The sequence below is a fragment of the Ylistrum balloti genome, unplaced genomic scaffold (assembly GCF_031769215.1).
Source record: "Ylistrum balloti isolate Yb309-2 unplaced genomic scaffold, AGI_CSIRO_Ybal_v1 Utg370794, whole genome shotgun sequence".
NCBI classification, from domain to species: Eukaryota; Metazoa; Mollusca; class Bivalvia; order Pectinida; family Pectinidae; genus Ylistrum; species Ylistrum balloti.
The window spans coordinates 1,044,142-1,072,019 of record NW_026782463.1 but is presented as its reverse complement, the minus strand read 5'-3'; the positions used below and the strand labels follow the sequence as shown (position 1 = coordinate 1,072,019).

The 27,878-nt window shown below is 34.7% G+C and overlaps 1 protein-coding gene across 1 annotated transcript; it reads left to right on the top strand.

The window, feature by feature from the left end:
• The first annotated feature begins 249 nt into the window (after positions 1-249).
• Positions 250-26,628, top strand: LOC132558505 (sonic hedgehog protein-like). Its single transcript, XM_060223072.1, has 3 exons — positions 250-549; positions 21,861-22,122; positions 25,961-26,628. Exons 1-3 carry the CDS (start codon positions 250-252, stop codon positions 26,626-26,628), a joined length of 1,230 nt encoding a protein of 409 aa, XP_060079055.1.
• The last annotated feature ends 1,250 nt before the right edge of the window (positions 26,629-27,878 follow it).

Genomic DNA, 27,878 nt, shown 5'->3' with positions numbered 1-27,878 from the left:
ACGATTGGTATCATTAGTGAACTGGACTTGTATTTCTGACGAATATGTCTCTAAAAAAGGCTAACAGTTAATCATCATACAGTCAGCAGTGAAATTAAAATAATTGTTAATAATCTGATATATTTCCTGATTTCATTCCTGTGAATGTGCATATAAGACCGTTTCTCGTTTTCTAAAAGTAGTAAGAGTATTTTGTGATATTTTTTTTGTGTTTTAAAAAGTTTTAAAACAATTGCATAAGACGGCGGTATGTATAGTCCGACGTATCGACGATTCTACACGGGGCTAATCGTGTTCCTCCTTCTAACGGGACCTTCCCTGCAATGTGGCCGGGTGGTAGGCAGAAGGAAAAGACCTGCAAAAATGATTCCCTTGGTTCACAAACAAGGTGTGCCGAATTTATCAGAAAACACCATTGGAGCTAGTGGACTAAGCGAGGGTGTCATCACCCGAGATGATCCGAAATTTAAACAGCTTGTTACCAACGATAACCCCAACATCATATTTAAGGACGAAGAGGGCAACGGTTCTGATAGAATCATGTCACAGGTACGTAACATTTATCTATATATATAAAATATCTGCTACTTTACCATCTAGATTATCAACCGATAAATCAAGAATGCAAACACAAACAAACGAAAAAAATACAAACAAATCAAACACACAAAACAAAATACAGAGAAAAACAAAAACAAAAAGAAAAAGTTCACATAGGTAAGAACATATATTGATATCTCTCATTATGCAAGAACAATATATATAGCTATCTTGGCTAAAAATTGATTAATTGTACGAAAAATATAATTAATTGATAGACAATTCAAGGATTCAGTTATGGAACCAATCAGCTAAACTCGAACAGTAAGCGTCTGAATGTTGAAGACTATGTCAAGGTTAAAGAGAAAGCATTTATAATGTATTTGTAATGAAGACAAAGATGATATAATACCCGTCTCAGACAAACGTATTGTAACTTATCAGCTTAAGTGTTTTATGAGTTATGTTCCAAGAATATAATGATTTACCCGTTATTGCAATATTTAATGAACTCATTAGTATTCCGTGCTTCTGCCTCGAACGATAATGTTATGTGTAATATGATGGAAGTGCGGTTCATATTAATCTGTATCTAGGAAGAAAATTATGTAATGTTGATGGGTATTCGTACACAAAGTGTCTATCTGAATCTAAATACGCACTCGAATCAAATGCATGTTACAAAAAAAACGATACTGTAGTACGAACGGTCATGATTATTAGCAGGAATGAAAAAAAATCCTTTTCAGTAAAATGTTTCACCATCGAAAAGATAAAACTGCCAAAAATATTTCATCAAAAGTCCATCGGGTATAAGCAAGATTTCCGGTTTGTTTCACATGTCCCTTATACGTGTAACCATTAGATTGACAATCTACTTTTGTAAACAAAATTACTTTTATCTGCTATCTATTCACAATTGATCCATTGTTGGGTCTTCAAACTGTGTCGCTTATAGACAAATCACCATGTACCAGATAAGCGTCTATTGGAATCGACAGGTATGAAGCACCCTACAAGATTGATCAAAACCTTCATGTCTGGATCTTGTCAAAATATGTCAGGTTCATGTATGGTTTATTGGTTCGTTAAGTGGTATTAATGAAAAGTTCCTGAAACCGGTGATTTTTAAGAGGCCCACCATAGGTCTAATTTGACATGACAACATCGCAGACAAACTAGTCACCATACACTTTATAGTATCTATTCACCCGCCACAGTGATTAGATTTCCTCTTTCGTTACAGTTAATGTCAACACCTTATCAAGCATCTCACAAGTATACAAATTCCTCGTCAAAAGAACCTTTCTCCCATAGCTATTTTTTTCTTTGCCAAATTTGTAAACCAAATAATAAAAAAAGTCAAAGATGAGTTGTATTAACCTTCATAAGCTTCACAACGTCATATTTTCAAACTTGGTTATTTCGAATTCAGATAAACAAAAATTAATTTTTGAACTATGGTGAACCTGCTTATTTTATTTTTCACATCTGAAATAAGTACAATTACGTTTTTAATTTGTTGGTAGTGAGATGTAAATAACAGAAACTCAATAATTGTCTTATATTTTCTTGTTGCTCCTGTAGAGACAAAAAGTATAATCCATTCTACCTCTGTAACTCTACATTTTATACTGAACTTCTCAATTGAATTGGTTTTGATAATGAGAACAAAGGTTTGAAAAATAATCCACTAACTATGCACGCACGTGGCAAGAAACAACACTTAGCGTAAACGGTTGTATTAAAATGACTAGAACTTAGATATGTAGTGCATCGCAATGTAATTGATGAATGGACCGTGTTATTTGAAAATATAGTCTAAAATTTGTGTTTTCATTAAAATTAACAATATAAACGGAAACAAAGGAATGTGTGATTTACGATTAAATACAAGTTTACTGTATTGCTTGAAAAACAACCGTTTAAGTGATTTGATGTATCCGAGAAGTTAACAGTATTGCTAGCTACAACCGTGCATATGATTTTTCTGGTAAAACAATTAATAACATTACTAGAAACAGTAGACTATATGACATGCTGCATCAGACAGGTGAACATCATTGTTAAAAACAACCTTATGTCTAATTTGATACATCAGACAAGTAAATATTATTGCTGGAAACAGTAGCCCATGTGATTGAGATATCAGTATCTACCATTTGCCAGAAGAGACATGTTTATCACATATACAATGACATCAGTTAAATCAGCGGTATTTTGACAAAAAGTCTGCGTGATTTGTGGTTTCAGACAATTTAACAGTACTGCTACAAACGTCATTATTCATTTTTGTACAAAACAAACAAGTGAATATCACCTTTCTATAGGAACTGAATTTAGATACAGTGTATGATAAGATTACAGATATAAACTACAGTGCATTTGATTAGTAGTATCAGACAAATTAAGACCATTACTATAAACAACGGTGTTTGTGACGTTTTTAACTAATAAACAACAGTTTACTTGATTACCAGTATCAGAAAAGTTTACGATATAAACAGCTTAGAGATAAGTTATGCAGAATCGATTTCTTTTATTTTTGGTGCTGGGAAATAATTGTTTACCTTAAAAAACCAAGCGTTTTGTGAAAACTACATTTGATTACAATTGATTACCGCGTACATTACAGAATCATTTCTGCTACTATAGAATAAAATACAGTACCAACTAAATACACTAAGACATATAATATTACGTCGACATTCATAATTCAAGTTTATTGTAGGCATGTATGATGCAATCGACATTTCCATATATTTCTGATAAAAGTATAATGAAATATGTGTGAGATTTTAATTCATTTAGAAACTCTCAAGCTGTATAAATATGTTACCCTGATCCCACTCGGACAAAATACGGTGCTTTTAATAGTAGAGAAATTAATAACTAATATAACCGCATATATATATCCAATGTTTAAAGTTGGAGCCTAGTGTCATTATCGACCTATATTTCAATGCTGCTTCCAAATATGACATATTTTCTAGACGGGAGATGTTATCGGCGTGGTGATCACTATTTCTATGTAAGATTTGCTGATGATATTTGAAAGACCATTTCCTCTAATTGGAATATTTGCTAGAGAATGATAAATGTGATTTTAATGAGCGAGGTTGTCGAAGTATACCCAGCCGATTAGTGAAAAAAACGACACACTATTCACTTTCATTGTGTCACAGACATTACATTACCTATCGATTCTCAGCACCTGACTGTATAATTGTTTCATGTCATTGACAGATCTTATCAGGGTAGTTCCTGCTAGTGTTGACGATATCTGACATAATGTTTGACACACCAGTACAGAAGGTATTTGAAACGCATTCGATGTTATAAACATACATACAAAGAATTAGCATCACAATGTTGAACGGTCAATAGTACCCACGAAAGGAAGTTTCAAGTCAGAAATTCACTTTTAAATAGATGTTTTTATCTCATAGAATAATCAATTATTTCTTCATAATAACCAAATGTTTGTTTTGAATTTTGGATTAAAATATATGAAAACAAAACATAGATATCATAGCTATTTCATTCCACTGACTTTTCTATAGAAAAAATTATATAAAAAGTGAGAGAATATCATTTTCTTACTTCGGTCAAGAAAAGAGTAATTTCAACCACATTTAAAAATCTTAATGTCGATGTTTTAGGTTGTTCACTTAAAACAGACACCGAATAACGATAAACTGCTGAAGTTTTAATCTTAACTTAATAACGATTATTTAGAATATTCTTAATAATACTATTCATTGGAATCCTGTGATTTCTTTGTCTTTTCGTTTACAAAAATGATAATTCTTTTTGTGTGTTTATGTATTTATTTATTTACTTAGTCTTTTTCACTGTAGTGTAACAAACAAAACAAAAAGCTTATTGTTTATATAATTAATTAATCTTTAAGTATGAAAAGTTGCATTATGAACTGAAACACGATATCAGTAAAATTTCCATTCCAATGTAAATAAAGTAGATGAGTACTTATTATGAAGTCTACGTATGTCTTACTTTCAAAATGCCCCCGCATCTGACGCGTGTTTACTGCTCAGGTACACATGTTCGTGGCACGTGCGTCGTCTACAGGTATCGTGTTAATGACAGATTATCGATTTCGGAAATGATAAATTATTTTCTCCATATTCTAGCGTAACTGTCTGGACCACGCTGGACAAGTGTGTCTCATTAAACTATATATTTAGTAAAATATTTAGAATTTTAAAACTTTCATTTTAAAAAATGTTAAAATACCAGCATTTAAAAACGAGTTTATTTCAAAGACGTTAAATAAATAACTATTACCAGACTTTGGACTATAACATGTCAAAACACTCGCGCTGTTATATTTGATGTTTATGCTTTTACAGCAAATAATCCATATATATGTATAATGAAAGTGTAGTATATGGTTCTAAACACTTGTGATATTTCATTTTTCTCTGCAGCTATATTATTCAGAACTCACGAAAGAAAGATAAGATTTTGTTAATACTATTAATTTGTTAAACATAACCACAACTGATGGATTTTTAACTAAGGAAAGCTGGGGAATCGTGGTGTTAAAAGGGCTTATTTATCTATATCAAAATTACAATACATATATCTATTTAGATTACTCAAAAAATAATTTCGTTTCTTTGTTCGATACGAACAATGGTGCCAACAACAATATGAACTCCGAAATGATTATAAATACACGTTCTTAACATGTGAAATCTTAAACAAAACTCTTTACATAGGATTCGTATCAGTTTGCTGTAAATTTGCAATACAGGAAACATTGATATGATAATGTCCTTCGCCTAAACATTTATTAAGTTTTTTCTGCTTACAAAAATTTGATGTTTCTTATACAAATATTGTGACAAAGCATATTTAAATTAGTTTTTTATTAAACATCAATAGACAAGGCTTAAAATCTTCTTTTCTTTAATTACTCCCCAAATAAAAACATAACTACATTCCTTCATCCGACGCACCTTCCAAAACAATCATTCGAAAACAGCATTTTGTAAAATTATCAAAACCAACAAAATATGAAGTGCATATGCTGTTCCTTGAGGCAAAAGTACGAAAGGATTTGGCAATGATACGAAATCGTATGGAAGGTACTGTTTGCAAATATCACAAGAACAAATTTAATTTTAATTAATGAATAAAATGGTGCAGATGATTTTCATCAATAATAGCATAGTACAAAATATGAAATTATACAACTGCACAAGCAATGTTATAAATATGGAAATATCTTTTTAAGTGATATGATAGTACAAATATTTTTCATTAGTAACACAATATAGATAAGAAAATTCAAAAATGCAATTTTACAAATAAATTCCATAGATTATACAAAAATACAAGTTTCATTAATATAGAGTTCCCAAATAAATGCAGGAATCTTTTTTATTCGAGAATTATTTAACTTAATTGCATTTGTCCTATAAATTCGTGTTTGAATGCTAGTGATTAGAGAGAATCCTTGTAAAAGATTTTGCAAAATTGTAAGAAATATTTCAAGTTACAACGTATTTAATTTATAGTAGTTAATCATCATGTCGACTTCTTATCAAAATCGTTCTTCACCGACATAATCAGTTATCGTTATGTATAAGGAGGTAAAACTCTAGTCTGGTTAAATCCGTTATAAATTTAAAAGAATACTCACCAAATAACTATATTGCTTTTAATAAATTGATCCGAAAATCATTGTCACACGTTGGATGCCATTCAAAGATATCAAAACTGCAACTTATTTGAATAGTTTTTGATTGTAATATTGATAACAGTCAGCGGGTTCAGATCACAAATATGTCATTCATATCCAGACAAAGAATGAAATCACAATATTTTTGAGGCCTTCCTGTACGTGGTATTTCCATTTTCACAAATTAATAAATTAAGTTTCTAATTAAACTTCAGTTTTTCTTCGGAATCATCAACTTTACTTTTGTAACATTTTCCGTTTTCAATATTTCCAAGGCCTCCGTCCAGAGGACTGAGGGTACACGTTACTGTAAGATGGAGGTGTTAACGACTGTGGGCTTTTCTCCTTATTGTTCTTCTTTAAAGCCTTAATTCTCTTCAGATGGCCAACCCATAATACTCTAGACCTAGAAAAAAACACTTTAATAACCGATATTATCCTCAGCGCCCATAATCTCCATTACATTATAATGGAATATAGGATTATATGTATGTGAAAACTGGGGAGGCTGAGATTTTGAACTATTTTCAATTAGACCAGTCTTTTGATACAGTAGTGCTTAGGATGTTAATAGATTCTGTAACCAAACTATACAGCCGTAATAAAGGCCCATACGACCGTTCGTAGTCATTCATCAGATTTCCGACTTACGGAGAACATTTGTTTATTCCAATTTCTTTTATACTTTAATAGTATTATATACTTAAAGTAGTATATACGAACACTAATTCTTATCTGCCCTTGAAGGGTTTGTAATTGAAATCAGATGTCTCCTTACTTTGTTTTTTAATTATCTTACATCTACTTTTTAAACACAATGATACATTAAGCACGACTACCTGTAGCGAAAGCATTATAGGCGCCGGACCACCCCTGCCTGTATGAACTCAGGGCTTTGTTTCAAGGGTGTATGTATTAAGGAATGATAAACTAATATGTACGGATAAGAAAAAAAAGTCCTTTAAATATGCCACACACATTTTGAATTTTTATATAAGTATTTGTACACAACTAGCATTTGGCAAAATAAAAATGTCCCCGCGTGTCTTTTGATGGAAGTGGAAGTGCTAAACGGTTGCTTTTATAAGCAAATTTCATTTAACTAATTGAAAAAAAAATTATGGTACGCATTAGAGGAAACTTTTTTTTCTAAACCTTGGAATTAGAAAATATGTACAATGAAGTATTGAAATGATATTACAGGCATAAACCATGTCCAGGGGGGAGAGGATTCATGTAATATTTTGGAGTCTCGTTTAATAATTTTCACAGATCTTAATGAAATAAATATGTCAGGGCGGCGTCACTAGATTCAGAAACATACAAAATATGTATAAAAATAAAATGAAGCCTTAGTTTTAACATTCTTGAATTGATTATGGCGTCAAATTTTAAACCCATCTTAGTATCATGGTGTAAATGTTGTAACGTCCGATGCTCTATATATAACTTTATATATAACTATATATAACACATCATGGAGATTAATCGAAATAATTTCTACAGAAATTGTTGTTTTCAATTGGTTTACTGTGAAGATATCCATATGTTTCTAAGAAGGAATATTAACTTAATTTTTAAATGTAAAACATTATTTATAAATTGCTAAATTGTGTATCTTAACTAAATGCGCTGTTAACATAAACGAATTCATATCTGCGAATTGCGATTTGGCAGCAATGATCAGTAACATGCTTTTACGTGTTCAACACAAATATATATATATATATATATTATATTCATCACTCCATATTATAAATGTTTATCAACACTATTATCCGCTTACACCACAATTATCTGATACTCACAAATCACATCTTCTGATACTCACACAACTCATAATCTGACTCACACAACACATCATCGGATACTCACACAATACGTCTTCTGATACTCACAACTCACATCTTCTGATACTCACAAATCACATCTTCTGATACTCACAAATCACATCTTCTGATACTCACACAACACATCATCTTATACTCACAAAATTTATAATCTGGTACTCACAAAACACATCGTCTGATACTCACACAACTAATTATATGATACTCAAACAATACATCATCTGGTACTCACAAAACACATCTTCTGATACTCACACAACTAATTATATGATACTCAAACAATACATAATCTGGTACTCATAAAACACATCTTCTGATACTCACACAGCTAATTATCTGATACTCAAAAAATACATCATCTGGTACTCACAAAACACGTCTTCTGATACTCAAAGAACTCATAATCAGATACTCTCACAAGACATCATCTTATTCATACATAACATTATATGATACTCATTACAAATCTGATACTCAAACACATCAGCTAGTGCATTCTTTATTCGTTTCATATACTTCATTTCACTGCTTTTGTTATGTAGATACATTGTGTAATTTTGATCAATTGTACCATATGACAGTATTGCTAAGTTTTCTTGAAGTCCTGAGTGAGAAAATTGTTACCAAATGTCCCTTACTTTATGGCTAAAATAGGTTGGTCACTAACACGGTATAAACATTGGCCTAGCTATCACCTTTCTCACTGGACAGTCATATAACGTGTGTATAATATTGATCTAACACCCATAGTTTACAACACAAGATGTGAACACATAGGTCTTATCTTGGAATTTATTTCACTTAAGGCTTTATACTTTGTAGACAGAGTTTTATGTAGACAACGTATATATGATAATTGAATCAATTATATACACTTCTAGTCCAGCCCTTCACATAATCCCTTCTCCCGCTATCGTCACTTCAAAGTGTCGTGTTCTCAAGCACAATTCAACAGGCAAAATACAGTTACTACAAGATAAGTGAAAACAGCGCAGTTACACCAGGAGCGGTAGCATTACTACATTATAAATATACATCTAGTTACTCTACATATATAGACAGTAAACAGCAGAGGTAAATATCGATACATGGTCGTATTACATAGCCAGCTAAACATAAAGTGTGTGATGTTTGGGGACTATACTCTGTCGCCTTCATTAAACAAAATAGCAATTACTGTATCCAAATTAAACAGAAGGTCTTAACCTTCAAAACAAATTGTGATAACTTTGTCTTCAAAATGAATAGAATGGAGTTGTAATATCATAAACGTGTTATTCTAATGTACTTTAACTAGTTAAAAACATTAATCGTTTAAGGTCAACTGAGGAATAGATCAAAATTATTATCTCTTTTCACTTAAGAATATCCAACAGCTTTTGGTATGCATAAACCTGAGACTTAGTGCATATAATACTTAAATAGCTTAATGAAGTACATTTCATACATAATAAATATGATATTTGTAGTAAGAAACCATGCAAGATGTCTGATGATACAAGTAGCTGTGGTTTTACATTAAAACCTTATCATGTACGATGAAAAGTGGCATTAAAACCTGTATAACTGATATCCACCAGCAACGTGTACATCAGGGTGTAAATTATGTACTTAAAGGAACAGGCAGAATTTCACCAAGAACAAAGCAAAGCTGCATTATGAAGCAATGCATGTGGTGTATGACTTGGTATTGCCTAACACTTTCTTCCATGAGCACATCATTACTTTGATTGCATTCTGATATGGTGTTTATGATTTTAGCGCATTCTGGTTTATTAAATGTGGTGATATAGATAATAATTAAATACAAAGCGGAGCTGATATGCTAGCATGTTATTTGTTTAGGTGTCGTAACAAAAAAACGGGTATGTCAAATGTTTGCTTGTTCTTTGTCGCCAACTGTTACGGCAAAACAAATGTTTGATTAATCTGCACTTTCTCAGAACCAGTAATCGTAACGTTGATCTTATCTTTCTGAATAGAGCAATAATTCGTCAATGCTCTTAATGTTATCATCTGAAGGCAAATGAAAGTAAAAATGTACGGTAAGACATATAATGCACATTGCGTTGAGCAGTGACAGAAACGTGGTGTTATATATGCATGTACTTTCTTGAATTAGAAAAATATAAAAATGTGCGAATTATGCCCGTCATTGCACATATGCATCGCATTACTCCATAGACACAAGGCAGCATGTGTTAATGTTGAACTAATGAGTCCACTGTATAGTGTTGCTTAAATCTTTACATATATATCAGACCGAATGAAAAGGCACATGACGCGGTGTCATAGCATATTACTCGGAGGAGAGTGCTATGACATGGCTTGGGTATGCGGATGCAATGTGACGACTTTCTGTACGGATTACAGCAGGAATTCTACTAAAAAGCTTTCTAACAGCAACTATCCTGGCTTAACGCATTCATTGTAGCTTCACTGTATACAATGACAAAATGTTTGCCGTTTGAAAAACTATTTCTGAAGTGAGGGTCCTTAGGTAAATGTTTTGCTTTCTTCAAAATAAAGAAACTAAGAATGATGATGTACTTGTGGATGGAAATTTTATAGAGGAGCCTTTTGTTGATAATTATTGTTAAGATAACTAGTCCTATGGTAAACCATACAATATGCATTACACGGGAATGCCAGCCACGTGTAAAATGCGACAAACATGAGAGGACTCGCATTCAATACAGCCAGTCATTTATCCTTAAAGCGACCCATGGTAGCGACACAGCCGCATGGAATCAAGATTAATCATAAAAATAATGCTCACTTTCGCAATAGGAAATTGGTCGGGTGAAATATTGCATTTTCTGGTAACCAGATAACTCTATAGAGAAAGAATAAATTGCCTAGCATCTAACCCCAGATTGGATGCTCATTGTTGGGCAAGGCGATATCTCTCCATTTCTATACTCGTGATACATTGTTGGATTATATATTACCGTTAGACACAAAAACCACTCGTTTTAATACTTGACGATAGAGTCACGTGATATTATTTTCCGAATCATCATCGTCAATTTCAGATCAGTTGTCTTACAGGTAATGCATAGCAACCATCTTCTTTCCTCTGGTGGAATCACAGCATACCTCAAGTACGGGAGGACAAACTTCAAGGAAACAAATATTTAACCATTACCTGATTTTTTTCTTCAAATAAACAGTTACATGAACGGAAATAGCATTAAGCCAAATGTATTTAGTAACGAATTAAATGAAAAAAAATAGGGAGGTTTTAATGGTAAAACTTTAGAAGAGTTTTTCAAGCGTTTACATTTGTCAATAAAATGAATTTAAATACCAATACCATCAAAACAGCGGGTTCAGTTTCGTAAGACTGGCAGATAAGGCAATGTAAAATTTGTCCCTAATGGATCTAATTCTTGTTTGATAGTACACCCTACAGTTCCTCGTCCAGACTGTTTGTATATATATATATATATATAGCCTATGTTAATGACATTGGTACGATATCATTGTTCTCCCCTTATCAGCTATATATCGGTGCATACGCATTAAGTGCACACTATTATTAGGGTTTCTTATAGCCTCAGTAGTTGCCTTTCTGAAATGGATCACGTAAACAATGCACGTGTGTCACGTGTTTGAATTGTAGTGACATACGATAACTCTCCAGATAACTGTTTGGTTCCGTTGCGTTGTAGCCCGTGGTCATATCGGTAATAGCTAAGTTGAACCACCACAATTAACATGCGTCATTTCCCATTGTTTTACAACGTCTCTTCATTCCACTATATAAATATATATTTCCCGTTTCTATCCCATAAGGAATCGTTGTCTAATTTGTTTATTAAGGCGTCATGGTTTTGACAAGTCCTCTTGTCCCCGACTGACCTGTGCGTGGGCTGTTAGCATTTATCAATCATACCTCCTGACATGTACCCCGACTTTCATACTCTGTCAGTCGTCTTTGCCGTTTTGATGAGTTCAGACTACAGACATTCAGTGGGGTTACATTATTCGAAACTAATAGTCCCATCCGTAAATGTCCGTAAAATCACGTCATCAGGATGTCATAGAAATCCGAAATGACTTCGTCAGGAATTACATTGAAGTAAACTGATTTTAACGAACATTCCTGAAATAAACTATGGTCTTCATCTTTATTTCTTCATTTTGTCGTTTCGTAATGACTTTGGGGTCAAAATTTGTTTCGGTTATGCCAATGGTATGGTACTTAGCATTGACACAATATATAATGTATCCTGTCATTGAGTCTTCACCTATAATTGTAACGATGACGGTATATTGTGTATTTGTGCGTTTACAATATGTCATATTGTGTTTTTGGTTGACGTCATGTCATATTGTGTTTTTGGTAACTGGCGTCATGTTACATTGTGTTTTGGTTACTGACGTTATGATATATTGTGTTTTTGGTTACTGACGTTATGATATATTGTGTTTTTGGTTACTGACGTTTTGATATATTGTGGTTACTGACGTTATGATATATTGTGGTTACGGACGTTATGATATATTGTGATTACTGACGTTATGATATATTGTGGTTACTGACGTTATGATATATTGTGGTTACTGACGTTTTGATATATTGTGGTTACTGACGTTATGATATATTGTGGTAACGGACGTTATGATATATTGTGGTTACTGACGTTATGATATATTGTGGTTACTGACGTTATGATATATTGTGTTTACTGACGTTATGATATATTGTGTTTACTGACGTTATAATATATTGTGGTTACTGACGTTATGATAAATTGTGATTACTGACGTTATGATATATTGTGGTTACTGACGTTATGATATATTGTGTTTTTGGTTACTGACGTTATGATATATTGTGTTTACTGACGTTATGATATATTGTGGTTACTGACGTTATGATATATTGTGGTTACTGACGTTATGATATATTGTGTTTTTGGTTACTGACGTTATGATATAATGTGTTTACTGATGTTATGATATATTGTGTTTACTGACGTTATGATATATTGTGTTTTTGGTTACTGACGTTATGATATATTGTGTTTTTGGTTACTGTAGTTATGATATATTGTGGTTACTGACGTTATGATATATTGTGTTTTTGGTTACTGACGTTCTGATATATTGTGAGTTTGGTTACTGACGTTATGATATATTGTGTTTTGATTACTGTCGTTATGATATATTGTGGTTACTGACGTTATGATATATTGTGGTTACTGACGTTATGATATATGGTGTTTTTGGTTACTGACGTTATGATATATTGTGTTTACTGACGTTATGCTATATTGTGGTTCAGACTTTATGATATATTGTGTTTTCTGACGTTATGATATATTGTGTTTATGGTTATTGACGTCATGATATATTGTGTTTACTGACGTTATGATATATTGTGTTTACTGACGTTATGATGTATTGTGTTTTGGTTACTGACGTTATGATATATTGTGTTTTTGGTTACTGACGTTATGATATATTGTGTTTTCTGACGTTATGATATATTGTGTTTACTGACGTTATGATATATTGTGGTTACTGACGTTATGATATATTGTGTTTTTGGTTACTGACGTTATGATATATTGTGGTTACTGACGTTATGATATATTGTGTTTTGATTACTGTCGTTATGATATATTGTGGTTACTGACGTTATGATATATTGTGGTTACTGACGTTATGATATATTGTGTTTTTGGTTACTGACGTTATGATATATTGTGTTTACTGACGTTATGATATATTGTGGTTACTGACGTTATGATATATTGTGTTTTTGGTTACTGACGTTATGATTTATTGTGTTTTTGGTTACTGACGTTATGATATATTGTGTTTATTGACGTTATGATATATTGTGTTTTTGGTTACTGACGTTATGATATATTGTGTTTACTGACGTTATGATATATTGTGGTTACTGACGTTATGATATATTGTGTTTTTGGTTACTGACGTTACGATATATTGTGTTTTTGGTTACTGACGTTATGATATATTGTGTTTTTGGTTACTGACGTTATGATATATTGTGTTTTTGGTTACTGACTTTATGATATATTGTGTTTTGGTTACTGACGTTATGATATATTGTGTTTTTGGTTACTGACGTTATGATATATTGTGTTTTGGTTACTGACTTTGTGATATATTGTGTTTTTGGTTACTGACGTTATGATATATTGTGTTTTTGGTTACTGACGTTATGATATATTGTGTTTTGGTTACTGACTTTGTGATATATTGTGTTTTTGGTTACTGACGTTATGATATATTGTGTTTTTGGTTACTGACGTTATGATATATTGTGTTTTTGGTTACTGACGTTATGATATATTGTGTTTTGGTTACTGACTTTGTGATATATTGTGTTTTTGGTTACTGACGTTATGATATATTGTGTTTTTGGTTACTGACGTTATGATATATTGTGTTTTGGTTACTGACTTTGTGATATATTGTGTTTTTGGTTACTGACGTTACGATGTATTGTGTTCTTATGTGTTGACGTTATGTAATGGTCGTTCTTGTTTGCGAATATGATTGTGCTTATTGATATTGATCAATATTGGCATTGCATGTGTCATCGATGAAGTAATAACGTTTTCTTCTTCTTCTTCATCTTCTTCTTTTCTCTCTCTCTCTCTCTCTCTCTCTCTCTCTCTCTCTCTCTCTCTCTCTCTCTCTCTCTCTCTCTCTCTCTCTCTCTCTCTCTCTCTCTCTCTCTCTCTCTCTCTCTCTCTCTCTGTCTCTCTCTCTCTCTGTCTCTGTCTCTCTCTCTCTCTCTCTCTCTCTCTCTCTCTCTCTCTCTCTCTCTCTCTCTCTCTCTCTCTCTCTCTCTCTCTGTCTCTCTCTCTCTCTCTCTCTCTCTCTCTCTCTCTCTCTCTCTCTCTCTCTCTCTCTCTCTCTCTCTCTCTCTCCTCTCTGTCTCTCTGTCTCTCTCTCTCTCTCTCTCTCTCTCTCTCTCTCTGTCTCTGTCTTTGTCTCTCTCCCTCTCTGTCTCTCTGTCTCTCTCTCTCGTTTACAGTCTGAGTCAAAAACCAATGTTTACAATATTTACATATTACTATAAAAATGTTTGGCATTTCGGTGTTGGAATCACTTCATTAAGACTTCTAGTATACAAAGAAAAACTTAATGTTTAACTCTTTAATAAGAAACCTTCATTCTGTTTAAGTAGGCGAAACTTTTATCAAGACACCATACAGTGTCTAAAGATTTCAATTAGTAATTTCGTTTCAACAGGTCTAAAAATACACAGTTGGTTCCACTTGTATACTTAAGTTGCTGACAGAGAACTATGCTGACAGGCTATGTTGACATGGCGGTGTTCAAGTGTTTTATAGTGTTGTCGAACCGATCCGCAGCGCTTTGTTCTTCTACTCCAACTCGCCAATAAAACGGCACAATGTTTATCAATAAAGACGTGGACCCATGCGGTTGCATACTAAAGTAGGATCAGGGTCTCCACCTCCGTGGCCCGTCACAGGCGTAATAAACTCACCTTTGCCTCAGGCATCGGTGCTCTTTTTATGCCTTTAGGGTATGTGTCACAGGACATCATTAACATTTAATTCTAAGGGACATTTAAAAAAGAAAATCTCAATAGTATGCCAATATGCACTGTGTTTGACCATTTTTGCAATGGTAAGGTAATGGTTTTAAATAGAATTTCTTTTCATTTGCGTTTAATTTTTTAAAGTTTTATTTATTTCCAAAATTTTCTATTGTTCGACAGTTCTTAACGGATATTTAGTAGACATAAAATGTATTACAAGACAGAAGAAAAACACTGAAAAATTAACATACGTGATTGTAGAAGGTATTACAAAATATTCTAATCCTACAGGGGAAGTTTTCTGTTGATAATAGTTATTTTTCTTTGCACTTTAAGACCCCCATTACTGATATTGTTTCGGTTTGTTGTCAATGAATAAGGGTAATATTTCCAAAAGAAACGATATAAAGTAGACAAATGATAAAACTGTCATGTATTGATTTAGGATTGGGTGATTAATTAGCTGGAGATGTACGGAGATGTCTGTATCATCCAGTGATAAAAACGCACACACAATGCACTTCAGCGCTAAATGAGGTGTTAAATGCAACTGAAATCGATATAAAACGAATGAAATATCGAACTACAACCTTTTCTGTAAATTTCATAACAAATAGTTACCGTAACAAAGCCGTGTAACACGAGCGCCAATATCAAACATTCTGTCACGGATTTCCATAGCTTATTCAATAGTATTATTTCAGGTTTTAAATTTTAATATCAACACGGTACTTCTGATTTGCCTTCTGTTGCATTATGGCGTCGTCAGCATGACACCTAGTTACTAATGGGTGTTCCCCATAGCTTCTACCCTCGTATCGTCATTGGTTGTCTGATAACTCCTAAATGCTGTGTACTTGTTGTACGCAGCGCCAGACATGCAGAGGTTGCGCACACCGGAACCACAACTGCCGTTTTAAACCACCAATTGTACGACTCCATATAATTCCGGACCGTGTGATGCCAGGCTGCACGTGATACTGCCTCCTTAATGAATTGGTGTGCATATAATCTGCAGAATATCGTCCCTGCAGCAAAACCACGCCCCGTTTCGTAGTTATATGTATGTATTGTTGCTCCAATTGCGGCCTCGTGTTATTTATGTTTCGACTATGATGTACAGACATGAAAGAAACAGATGATTATATATTATTGTAGATTGACTTAAACATACGGCATCGTTACGACATTTATTCAGTCAGGATGTGAAAGTAATCCGATGCATTACTAGAAATGGCAGACGGAAGCGCAAAACAGATTTTTACAATATAACTGAAAGCTGCGTCATTTGTAACAGTGGTTTGAGATATAAGGTGCCTGGTCTGTAACAAGGATAATACTTGACGATGTACAAAACTTGTAGTTAAATCATCTGTAGTTAATAATGAGTGGTTTTTTTACAATCACATGTATTTTATTATCATTAGATATAAAACTGATAACTATTGGTTTATATTTAAAAAGATAAACAGTTCAAGATGAATTTCGATGAAGTGATAAATGTTGCTTTGACTTAATATGCGTCTTAATGTTTGTGATGGGATATCGTGATTGTTGAAAAGTTTAAAATTCAGGTGGATTGTCATAAATCATAATCTAGGTTTCATTGCTAAGGATTCGCGACGAAAGTAATATTTAAAATCGGGGACTTATTAGGGCCGCGCTATTTACATGACGTATCGGGGTCGATCGGGGTCATTGACGTCATACAATAACAATGATCATCATTGCAAGTGAGAGATTTTGCGGACGGTAAATCGTGGTTGTACGATCGCAAATTATTTTCCTTCAGCAGTGAAAGGACCTGTTTTATTTCGGATGAAGTAGAAAACAGTTTATTTTAAATGGTTGTTAAGTTCAAGACTTAGAGTTGATAATGGCAGTTTATATAATTATCGATTATCTATGATACTGGTGTTCGATATTGAATTGATAATCCTAGTAAATCACACATCCAGAACTTATATAGGATAAATGTCGAAGAAACGAAAAGTTACAGGCAAATATTACCATAAAAAGTAGATGTTTAAATTACAAAATATTATGATAAATTCAGTACATCAATAAATGAACACTTTGGTAAAGAACTTTCCACGGAATTCAGTAAGGAATATTAACCTTGTAACACATGCAGTGGTTCATATGAACACCGCACTCAGTGTTTAGCGGTCATGGGTGCGAATGGATCAAAAATTCCATTAAAATAAGAACACGAGCCATGGTAAAGTAGAAGAAACGAGAAATCAAAACTGAAATCATATTGCACTAGCGGCATGTTGCGGTCTTCCGTCATACACGGCCTGCATAGTCATTTCATATAAAAGCTAACATGTCGCCGATTTTATCTTATGAAATATTTTTTGTAAACACAAAATTCATTTTGTTTCAAGTGAAGTCCATTATGTGTACCTAACTACTTATCGGGCACATTTTTTTCGATGTTTTCACAATGTTGGCGGAAATGAGAGTGGCGGGCTGGTGAGATGTATCATGTACGACCTCGTTTAGGTATATCGAGGGAGTTTCTGTGTATTGCGCATGTCAACTTGACTTCATAAGTTCAGGTACGACCGGCACACGGGTTTCTGTTAACATTGACCCCCATTAGTGGTTTGCCAAATCAGTTTACAAGTTTGTGGAAGTTTACTTAAACAATGCAGTTGTTTCTAAAGGGATTCCGTAATACAATATCATCAATTTTGTAACAAATCTAACTAGACTACCATTTAAAACAAAATTTTAATCCAAGAAAACTTATATTTTAGTAGCGTCGATTCTATTATATTGACCGTCTGTTTGAAACGATGGGGTACAGTAACATACATATGGTTACAGATATTCAATGACGCATATGTATCTATCAAAGATTAAGCCTGCTTTTTTATCATAGTATTATTTCATTCCATTCTTTGGCGTATCCGAGTAACGGTATTATAGAATTACTCGGGAGCAAAGCTTCAGTATTGTAGAACTCCACGGAAGTAAAGCTTCAGTATTGTAGAATTCCACGGGAGTAAAGCTTCACTATTGTAGAATTACACGAGAATAAAGCTTCAATATTGTAGAATTTCACGAGAGTAAAGCTTCAATATTGTAGAATTCCACGAAAGTAAAGCTTCAGTTTTGTAGAATTCCACGAGAGTAAAGCTTAAATATTGTAGAATTACACTTGAGTAAAGCTTCAACAATGTATGATTACACGGGAGTAAAACTTCCATATTGTAGAATTACACGGATGTTAAGCTTCAGTAAAGTAGAATTACAAGGGAGTAAAGCTTCAGCATTGTATAATTACACGGATGTTAAGCTTCAGTAAAGTGGAATTACACGGGAGTAAAGTTTCGGTATTATAGAATCACAAGGGAATGAAGTTTCGGTTTGGTGGCAAGAGTATTGCAATGACAGATTGTGGTGCACCGTGTGATTGTTTTATTGTGATAACGTCTCCTCGCTGAACCTACACAAAACATGCAGCGTACAACATTACCCGTCGTAAATAGAGGTTATAAAGTTTTTTTAAACACTAGTGTTACCTGGTGATTCGGGAACGAACACTTTGGACTGAGCTTTCTCAAGTGGCTACGTTGCGCCATTATCTCATGTAAAGGTCACGGACATTCCGGGGTGGGGAATGTCACATTTACAACAAGCAATTTTGTTAAAGCGTTTTTGATCGTGTTTAAGGGAACTTTTCACAGCCAAATAGTGAAAGACATCTGAGAAACGCTCGTGCTCGGCCCGATGCGTGATCGAATCGGGGTAGGTCAGAGCCCAGCGATCTAGCAACTGCTGTTTATCCCAATAAACCCGTCGTACCGGCATTTATCACAACGATAGTCCAAAAGTCAGGAGAATAAGCGTTGAGAGCTTTGATGTCGGAAGGCATCTATCACACCTAAGCTCTGTCGATAATAATTTAGTTTTTATTCCAACTCAGTCGGTATGGGTAGGTGTAAACAGCCCCAGGACATAGAGCCTTGGTTTACATTGTTCATAGTATCTGTATCTTCATATCTAATAAAGAAAATTTATTAAATTTTGCCACATGCTTGGTATCACTGACCAAATATGTCGGGGGTGTTAAAATGGGTTTAAGGTTATTATTCTCTAATTCCGAGTAAATTCTGATATCGCGCCTTCATAAAACATTTAATGGAAATTTTCCCAGGAGTTGTTGTTGAAATCATAAGAATTGCAGACTTGTGTTGTTTTCTGAATTGATAACGGTTATGTATTATAGTACAAATGTATAAGCATAGTCAGGTTTGATTTTCTGGCACAACGAAAGCAAAATAAATAAATAAATAAATCACAAGTTTAATTTCATTTGTACAATCGACTGACACCTAAACATTTAGCCTGTTTAGGTTTGTTGTTGATTTCCGGATTTGTTTATAGATAAACATGATTTACAGAGTGATTGATCCGAACAAGACACACGGCCGTTCGGTCACATGTAGTTAGGAACCTATGTACTTCCACGACAATGATAATTGCGCCGTACGACCATTCATCAGTAATTCATTAATGTCACAACTGTCCACGACCTGATTAGGGTCCGCACTATCAGTCAACCGTAAACCCATCATCGGCGATTTCGTCATCGTAAATGTCAAATAAACACGGCTACCTACATCGTGGTCGGAGGCAGGGCAACAATTTCTATGTTCTGTGTTTGTTTGGCCTTTGTGGGGGATCAGCACCGATTTGTTTTAGGTAACGGATCTGTCAAATATCTCCCAATGAATGTCAGTTTCTAAGGCGACAGTAGTAGACTAGTAGACATATAAAAGTCAACCCTCTCCAGACACCTATGTACAGGATTGTACGCGTGGGGATTTTTCACATAAAAAAAACAACGAGTTATAGAAATCTAAAAGCCCAATAATTTGTATTTGTTACTCAGCGTTTGTTATCACTTTATGTTATCTGTAATGTTAAATGATCCAGCCTTTATATAAAATGATACCATTTATGAGCTCTGTTCTCTGAGGTATATATTGCCCTTAGATGATAAACGTAAAACGTGGGTTAAACACCCTGTATGGACGATGCAATATAATTTATGAGCTGGACTTAACACTGAGAAAAGATTGGCTGTCTCAAATTATGTAATAAGATTGTAAATCGTGGGTTTTCTGATAATAACACTGCATTATATCGTTTAACATGTATTACTTATAATGCAATGTGTTTGAAAACTACAGTCAACTTTACACCAGATTTTCCATCGTTTGACGTCTTGCTGTGCTTACTGTGTAAAAGGAGAGTTGAAATATAACGATAAAAAACAACAAGAAAATATCAACATGTGAACATAAGCATAAACCAAACTCAAATTCAATAAAACTAGGGCAAATAATGAACAAGAGAAAGATTTACCCGGAAACTACTGAAAAAGTATGAGGAGAGTTAGACCAGGTGTTGAAACCTCTTCTTCTTTATCGACAACACTAGTCATGTAAATATTGTTCAGTCCAAGTAAATAATGTCAAGTTCTCAAATGAGAACAAGGTCATAAATCAATGGAACCAACAGGTAACCTTACGCCAACGAACACGTCCAGCTTCATATTGCATAAAGAAATAGAAAAAAATCCCCATGATATCACTATGACGACCGTTAAAGTATTAGTTACGATAAAACAACGCGAGTGCATTTAGGGCAAAATTTCCAACGTATTCCATCAGATACGATTTAGGAACGACTGCGTCTAATTGCGCCAAAATCTGTATTAGGTGTGGAATATCACCAATACTTAAATCTTTATTTAGAGGAGCATGCTACGCCCACTATTCTAAAAAAAACATTTTGTATACGTCTGTTCCAGACATATTAATGTAATAGTGTACAGAAAGACAATGAAAAATTACAAGCAAGCATTTTCTAGTTCCTAATATTAATTGATTAATTTAATGTATCTGAACGTTTTATGAAAATGATTATTTCTAAAGACGGTGCCATTGGTATATTTACCTAATTGTTATGAAACATTACCACATATCTTCTAACATTGGCAGGTGTTTGTTTCCGTTACCTGGAGTCTTGAAGAATTCTAGACATTCCATATTACATCCATTTTATAATCAATTAACATGGATTAACCTATGACTTAAAATCACAAAACATGAACTTTTTCCGCGTATTATCTTATAATACAATTCAATGTGAAACGAGTTTAATGTTTACTTGTAATATTTTTCAGAGGTGCAAAGATAAACTGAACACGCTGGCGGTGTCCGTAATGAACACTTGGCCGAACGTGAAACTGCGCGTGACAGAAGCCTGGGATGAAGATGACCACCACGCTAAGAACTCTCTTCACTACGAGGGTCGGGCTGTAGATATCACCACCAGCGACAGGGACCGTACCAAATATGGACTGCTGGCCCGACTGGCGGTTGAGGCTGGATTTGATTGGGTGTATTACGAATCACGTGGCCATATCCATTGTTCCGTAAAATCTGGTAAGTACACAGTCTTTGTAATTTTAAAATAAAATCCATGAATATAAATTTGATAGAACGAATGGAAAGAATCGTTCCCACACACCCACTGAAGCTTCATCCATCACGGATTTCGTCAATATCGTTCTGATTTTCACTTCCGGTTCCTCCTCTAAGAAAACGATTTTGTTTATCAATTCGAAGTTAGCAATAAATGCTTGTCCGACACCACATATCAGTGAAAAATGTCGTTCTCGACTAGGGATTACTTCAAATATCATTAACATAATGCTATTAAACGTGACTAATTTTAGAACCTCATTGTTGTCTTGTCTCATATAATTCCAAACAGGATATATATTGCTTATATCACGTCATTTACCTATCATCACGTGACATACCACTAACAATGAAAGTGCTTGTTCCCTAGAGGATCATTTTACGTTAATATACGATGTAAGTTTGAGGTCACAAACGAGCCTTGCAAGGCTTCAATAACTAACTATTAAACCTGTTCCTCCATTCAAACTAATATATTGTGTTCCATGCCAATAGACCGAGTGATAAAGTTTCACATTCTGTAGAAAGGTTGTATATATCTGTAACAAAATGTCTCAGACTTCACATCCGGGAAAAAGATGATTACAAGTTCCAAGAAAAATCGCTTGTACACGTAGCTTGGGTTCGAAAATGTATCGGTTAATCAACCCTGTTTGTGAGGTCCGATGATACCATCGGGATCGTTTTTTTTTTTTTTTTTCAGCTTTAAGCCAACTGAAAACGAGCCACACAAAAACTGTCACTGTCATTTTGTTTAGCATCACTGCCGATGTGATTAGGCTTTTACGAAAGTCTTTCATTGAAAACGTGTCATGATTGGGACATCACGATGTACAGCGCTTAAAGAAACTCACAACATTGAGTTAAATTAGGCAAAAATTCAACCCTCTTGATATGTATCTCTTGACGGTATATATTCATAAATCACAAAATGATATGACGTAGAAAATGATAAAAATCTGCAGAAGTACGTATCATGCTTTGAAAAAAAAATCTGCCTACAATATTGTATATAGTAATGAAAAACAGCAGAATCTTTAGCCCTTGTGCTGGGTAGACATTGAGCGAACTCAACGTCCAGCAGTCCTACTAACGAATTTACCGGTGATATATCTGTCCATTATATAACAAACGTTTTCAATAGTTTACTGGCCTGTTAAAAAGGCATTCCACGGCGCTACCTGTTAGCACTACTGTCCGCTTTGCTTCCAATACAATGACGACCCAGTCACTGTCTGTGCGACTAACGTGCGCTTTTATAACCGCCTCTATTAAAACGCTATCGTCATTATCATAGCACTTGTAAAGCACGTATTTCCATCCCCTTGAAGTTTAAGAGATGCTCTTCGTTTTACACATCTTCAAACGCCATAGACAACGAGATCTTGGCCAGGTGTGTACCCCAGATATGGAGACGACTGGGGGCTCCTCATACTTTCCTTTAAACCAAACCAGAAATAGATAGGCAAGACTTTGTCCCGTTATTTATCCAAAACACCAAGTCACATTTAACATAAAAAAGCTATTTATCGTACTTAAGAGGATAGCGAAAAGTAATTAGTTCTTAAAAGCGAGCTGGAATTAGGATGTGCAACATTTGAGAGAACTGTTATTGACGAAAGCTTCCATCGTTTCTATTTGGTGTCATTGCTGTTTATAATTTGCTGGTGCAGAACTTCCGCACACTATCAGGTGTGCCTGTGGCCAACTACATGTAAGGACGGTCGTTCGGGTGTCTCGTACTTGTAAAACACCTATGGAGTGCCGGATTACAACTCCAATGTGTACCCAGGATTAGGCGGGCTTCACATGCTTCACGTTTTACGTGTTAAGTTCATATTAGAGGTCAGTTGGATTCTCATGACGACATTTTATCTAAATGTTTATAGAAGTGAGTAATACTGACCATGTTACGTGAATACGCCAGAGATTATTTAACGAGAGTCTTTCAGGATGAGATCACTGTCGAGAACGAAAACGCATTGCTAACCCAGTATTGGTTGGGACTAGAAATTCAGTGGCAAGTGGTTACTAACTATGGCAATTATACAGAAACACCAATTCTGCATTTAATTTTGAAACAGCGTATTGTCTTTAATATCCTTCTCCTTCTAACTATAGTTATACAGATGATTTGAAAAGAAAGACACTTCGTGGCCTCTGATAAATAATTTGGTGTGTACACACATATAAGTTATTCAAGTACATAAGTATAAAATTGCAGCCACCGGAGTGAAGAGTATAAACACGTAGATGTGAAATTTCTCCCTGTCAGTCTCGGAACACGCCCCTGTACCCGTTATACCCTAACTTACCCTAGTATGGACTACGTTACCCTAACTATGTATTTTATCTAGAGTTACCTACTGACATCGGGAGACGGTATAACGAACTATTTGTAATCGTTAGAATTTTGATACCAGTGAAGACATCGATATTCTAAGACATTTATGTCTTTATCCAGACATGGTACTGATTTGACCTTCACGTACTACACAATGCATGGCTTGGATGTTAGCCAGTGATGTTTTGATATGGCGACCCTACCAGAATGCACCAACAGGGAAATAGGGATGTTGTAATGATGCAGTTCTCTACACTAAAACACGGAAATTAACATTCCACAAAGCATTCTGAATCCCTCTGTCTGATGTGAACAGTGGATGAAGGAAATATTTCTAAAAGTTGAAAGACCACGATGAGGAATGTTGGCATATTTTCACAGATTTCTAGGGTGATTACACACTTGTAGACATCCTCGCCTGAAGCCTTTGGTATTTCAACATACATTGATATATGAGAATAATAGTAACTATGAATAAGAAATTCGCAAGCTCACGTTTGAAGGTTTCGATCGATGATATCAGACAAGAACAATGCGTTTTACTTATTATTCTCTAATACAGGAAACAAGTACCTTGATATAGACAAATATCTGTTTTCGGTATGATCTAAAATTAAACCACAGGCCCTTACATATTAGGTTTACCGGGGGTGGTAAGTAACAATGTTTGACATGTGTAGCAGTTGTTATAGTGATAACACTTCACCAGACATACCCCATATAACTGCGGTAAAGATACCCTTCATGTGCCGCTATCACAACTTTGCTTTGACTTATTCAAACTGGGCCGAGAATGATAGCTGTTGATTGAATGTTTGTAAAAGGGCCATACACCCTTAAATACTGGTATGGGCATAGGAAAGTGTTGGGCAAACACTCGGGTGGTACAGGGACACTCGCAGACGTGTCGACGGTGTGTAGGAAATCCTTACATACATAATCAGCGAGGACGGCTAATCATGCCATGTTGAACATGTACTTGATAAGAAGCCAGATCTGACAGCTAGCTCCTTGATTGAATACGATTTCCATCAATTAAGTTGACAAGATGATCTGAGTTATCACATAATACCCAGCAATACCGAGACTCATTAAACAAAGCAATTGACAGACTAAAACGATGCCCTCTCCAAATTTCCTTAATTGTCGAAATATCGTTGTTTATACTGTAATAAGAATGCTAAATATACATTTCTTATTTTTTCATTGCACCCATAGATGACTTGAAATGTTCAAATAGTTTTAAGCATGCTTTAAAGTCTGCCCTCCTCCTCCTCCTCCTTCCTCCTCCTCCTCTCCTCCTTCTTCCCCCTCTCTTCATACTTTCTCCTCCTTCCTCCTCCTCTCCCCTCTCCTCCTCCTCCTCCATCATGATGACCATGTTCTTCATCATCATTATCATTATCATCATCATTTGTGAAATGTGTTCTACTCATAAACGATTTTTTTTCACAGAGTCATCCGCTGCGATCAAGATTGGAGGCTGTTTCACCGGATCTGGAACTGTACAAACACCGGAGAAAGGACGAGTTTTAATTTCCGACATCAAAGTTGGAGACCAAGTTTTGACCATGACGAAGTCTGGAACTCTTCAATACAGTGAGGTCATCACATTCCTGGACAGGGACGAACAGAGAACGGGTTTATACCACACATTGTTAACGAGCGACGGAAGAACGATAACTCTCACTGATAAACATCTCATTTACACCTCACCGTCAAACCAAACAAGCTTACATTCTTTCCAGGCAAGATACGCTGACACCGTTAAAATAGGGCAATATGTTTTAATTGCCGAAATGACAAAAGTAATAAAACCATCAAAAATTATTGACATAAAAATAGGTTTTCAAGACGGTGTCTACGCGCCCTTGACGGCAGAGGGCAGCATTGTCGTGGATGGCGTTGTGGCATCGTGCTACGGTGTTATCAATAACGAACAAATTGCGCATGCGGTGTTTGCGCCAACGCGAATGTTACATTCGATTTCACAGTACATATCATTGCCATGGACTCAATCGCATTCTAACGGAACACAACATGAAGGTGTGAATTGGTACGCTGAGTTGCTTTACACAATTGGAAAATACGTTTTAGACAAAGATACAATGTACCTTGTGTAGTTCGGGTAACTGCCAGATTGTCACTAAGGACCCGAAAATTTGTATATAACAGTTTATGGCGTAATATGTACGTCACAAACCGGAAATGGATAGTGCGCATGACATCGACAGTGTCATCCCAGCATTACTTTGAGTACAAAGTGTGTGTGCTGTGTTCGCTCGGATTAAACCAAACGGCATTTCCCTTGTGGTAAGAACTGACATCAAGTACTGGCAAAACTTTCAATTATCTTGGGGACTTGGTGCATTAATTACGAGGAATGTTTCTCTTCTAAAAAGCAGTAGCTATTGTTTAGTGACACAAGACATTGGTTTAATCGTCATGCATGTATCTCGCTTTCCTCATTCTGACTACGTGAGAAAGTGGCTATGTATATAAAGACACGTATTATGAGTAATGTATGTGTAATTATGTGTTCTTAACGTAATGAGAATGGATTTAAAAGATAAGGTAAAGATTGTCTTTCCTTTCTTTCCCTACTCCCTTTGGAAAATGGTTTTAAGATCCGATTTCTGTGGTATGTGTTAAAATAAATGTGAAGATCCATACGTTATGACTGAAACAAGTCAAAACTTGAATGAATGAATGCTACGTCAAGCACTTGAGACTGTGCGTGTTACATATACGCGTGTTGTAATTTCTTTTTTCTTTATTTCGTCGAATAACGTTGTCAATATAATTGTCCTTTAATTTATTCTATTGCCAGTAGATAATTGTTTATTTAATACGTGTTTGTCATTCATGAACGGCACACAACGTGTGCGGCTTAAATTATTTTTCTAGTATATTATGACCTTTTATCAGAACAAGGCTTTAAATTTTTGCTGTATGTCTGTACATATGAAATTATTGTGATTTTAGAGATTGTCAACTTGCATTTTGTATAATGAAATGCTGTCTGTAACTTGAAACCTTGTATTTCATTGACATGGAGATAGCAGCCCAATCATTTGTAAAGTAATCGTCTATATTACCGAGGGGCAATGTTTTCGTATATACATCGTAATGGTTGCGCAATAAACGTTGCTTTATTTGTGAGCATCCTCATAAAATACAAAAAAACGTCTGTATATTTTATACAGATTCTTTTGTTTTATTGATTGTTCGTGGTCGTATTAATTTTTATCGAATCACGCCAATATGTTGAACTCGCCTGTTTGATTAAACCTTTTTGATCCTGTAAATTTCTTCCTTAGTCACGGTCCTGCCTTTTACTTTCCTTGGCTCAGCCATATTTGGACATCTGTAC

What these genes read in the sequence shown, in the direction of transcription:
- LOC132558505 (XM_060223072.1), top strand. Translation starts at nt 250, where the DNA reads ATGTATAGTCCGACGTATCGACGATTCTACACGGGGCTAATCGTGTTC. An exon ending in CTGATAGAATCATGTCACAG is followed by an intron (nt 550 to 21,860) that starts GTACGTAACATT and finishes AATATTTTTCAG; the next exon opens with AGGTGCAAAGATAAACTGAA. An exon ending in CCATTGTTCCGTAAAATCTG is followed by an intron (nt 22,123 to 25,960) that starts GTAAGTACACAG and finishes TTTTTTTCACAG; the next exon opens with AGTCATCCGCTGCGATCAAG.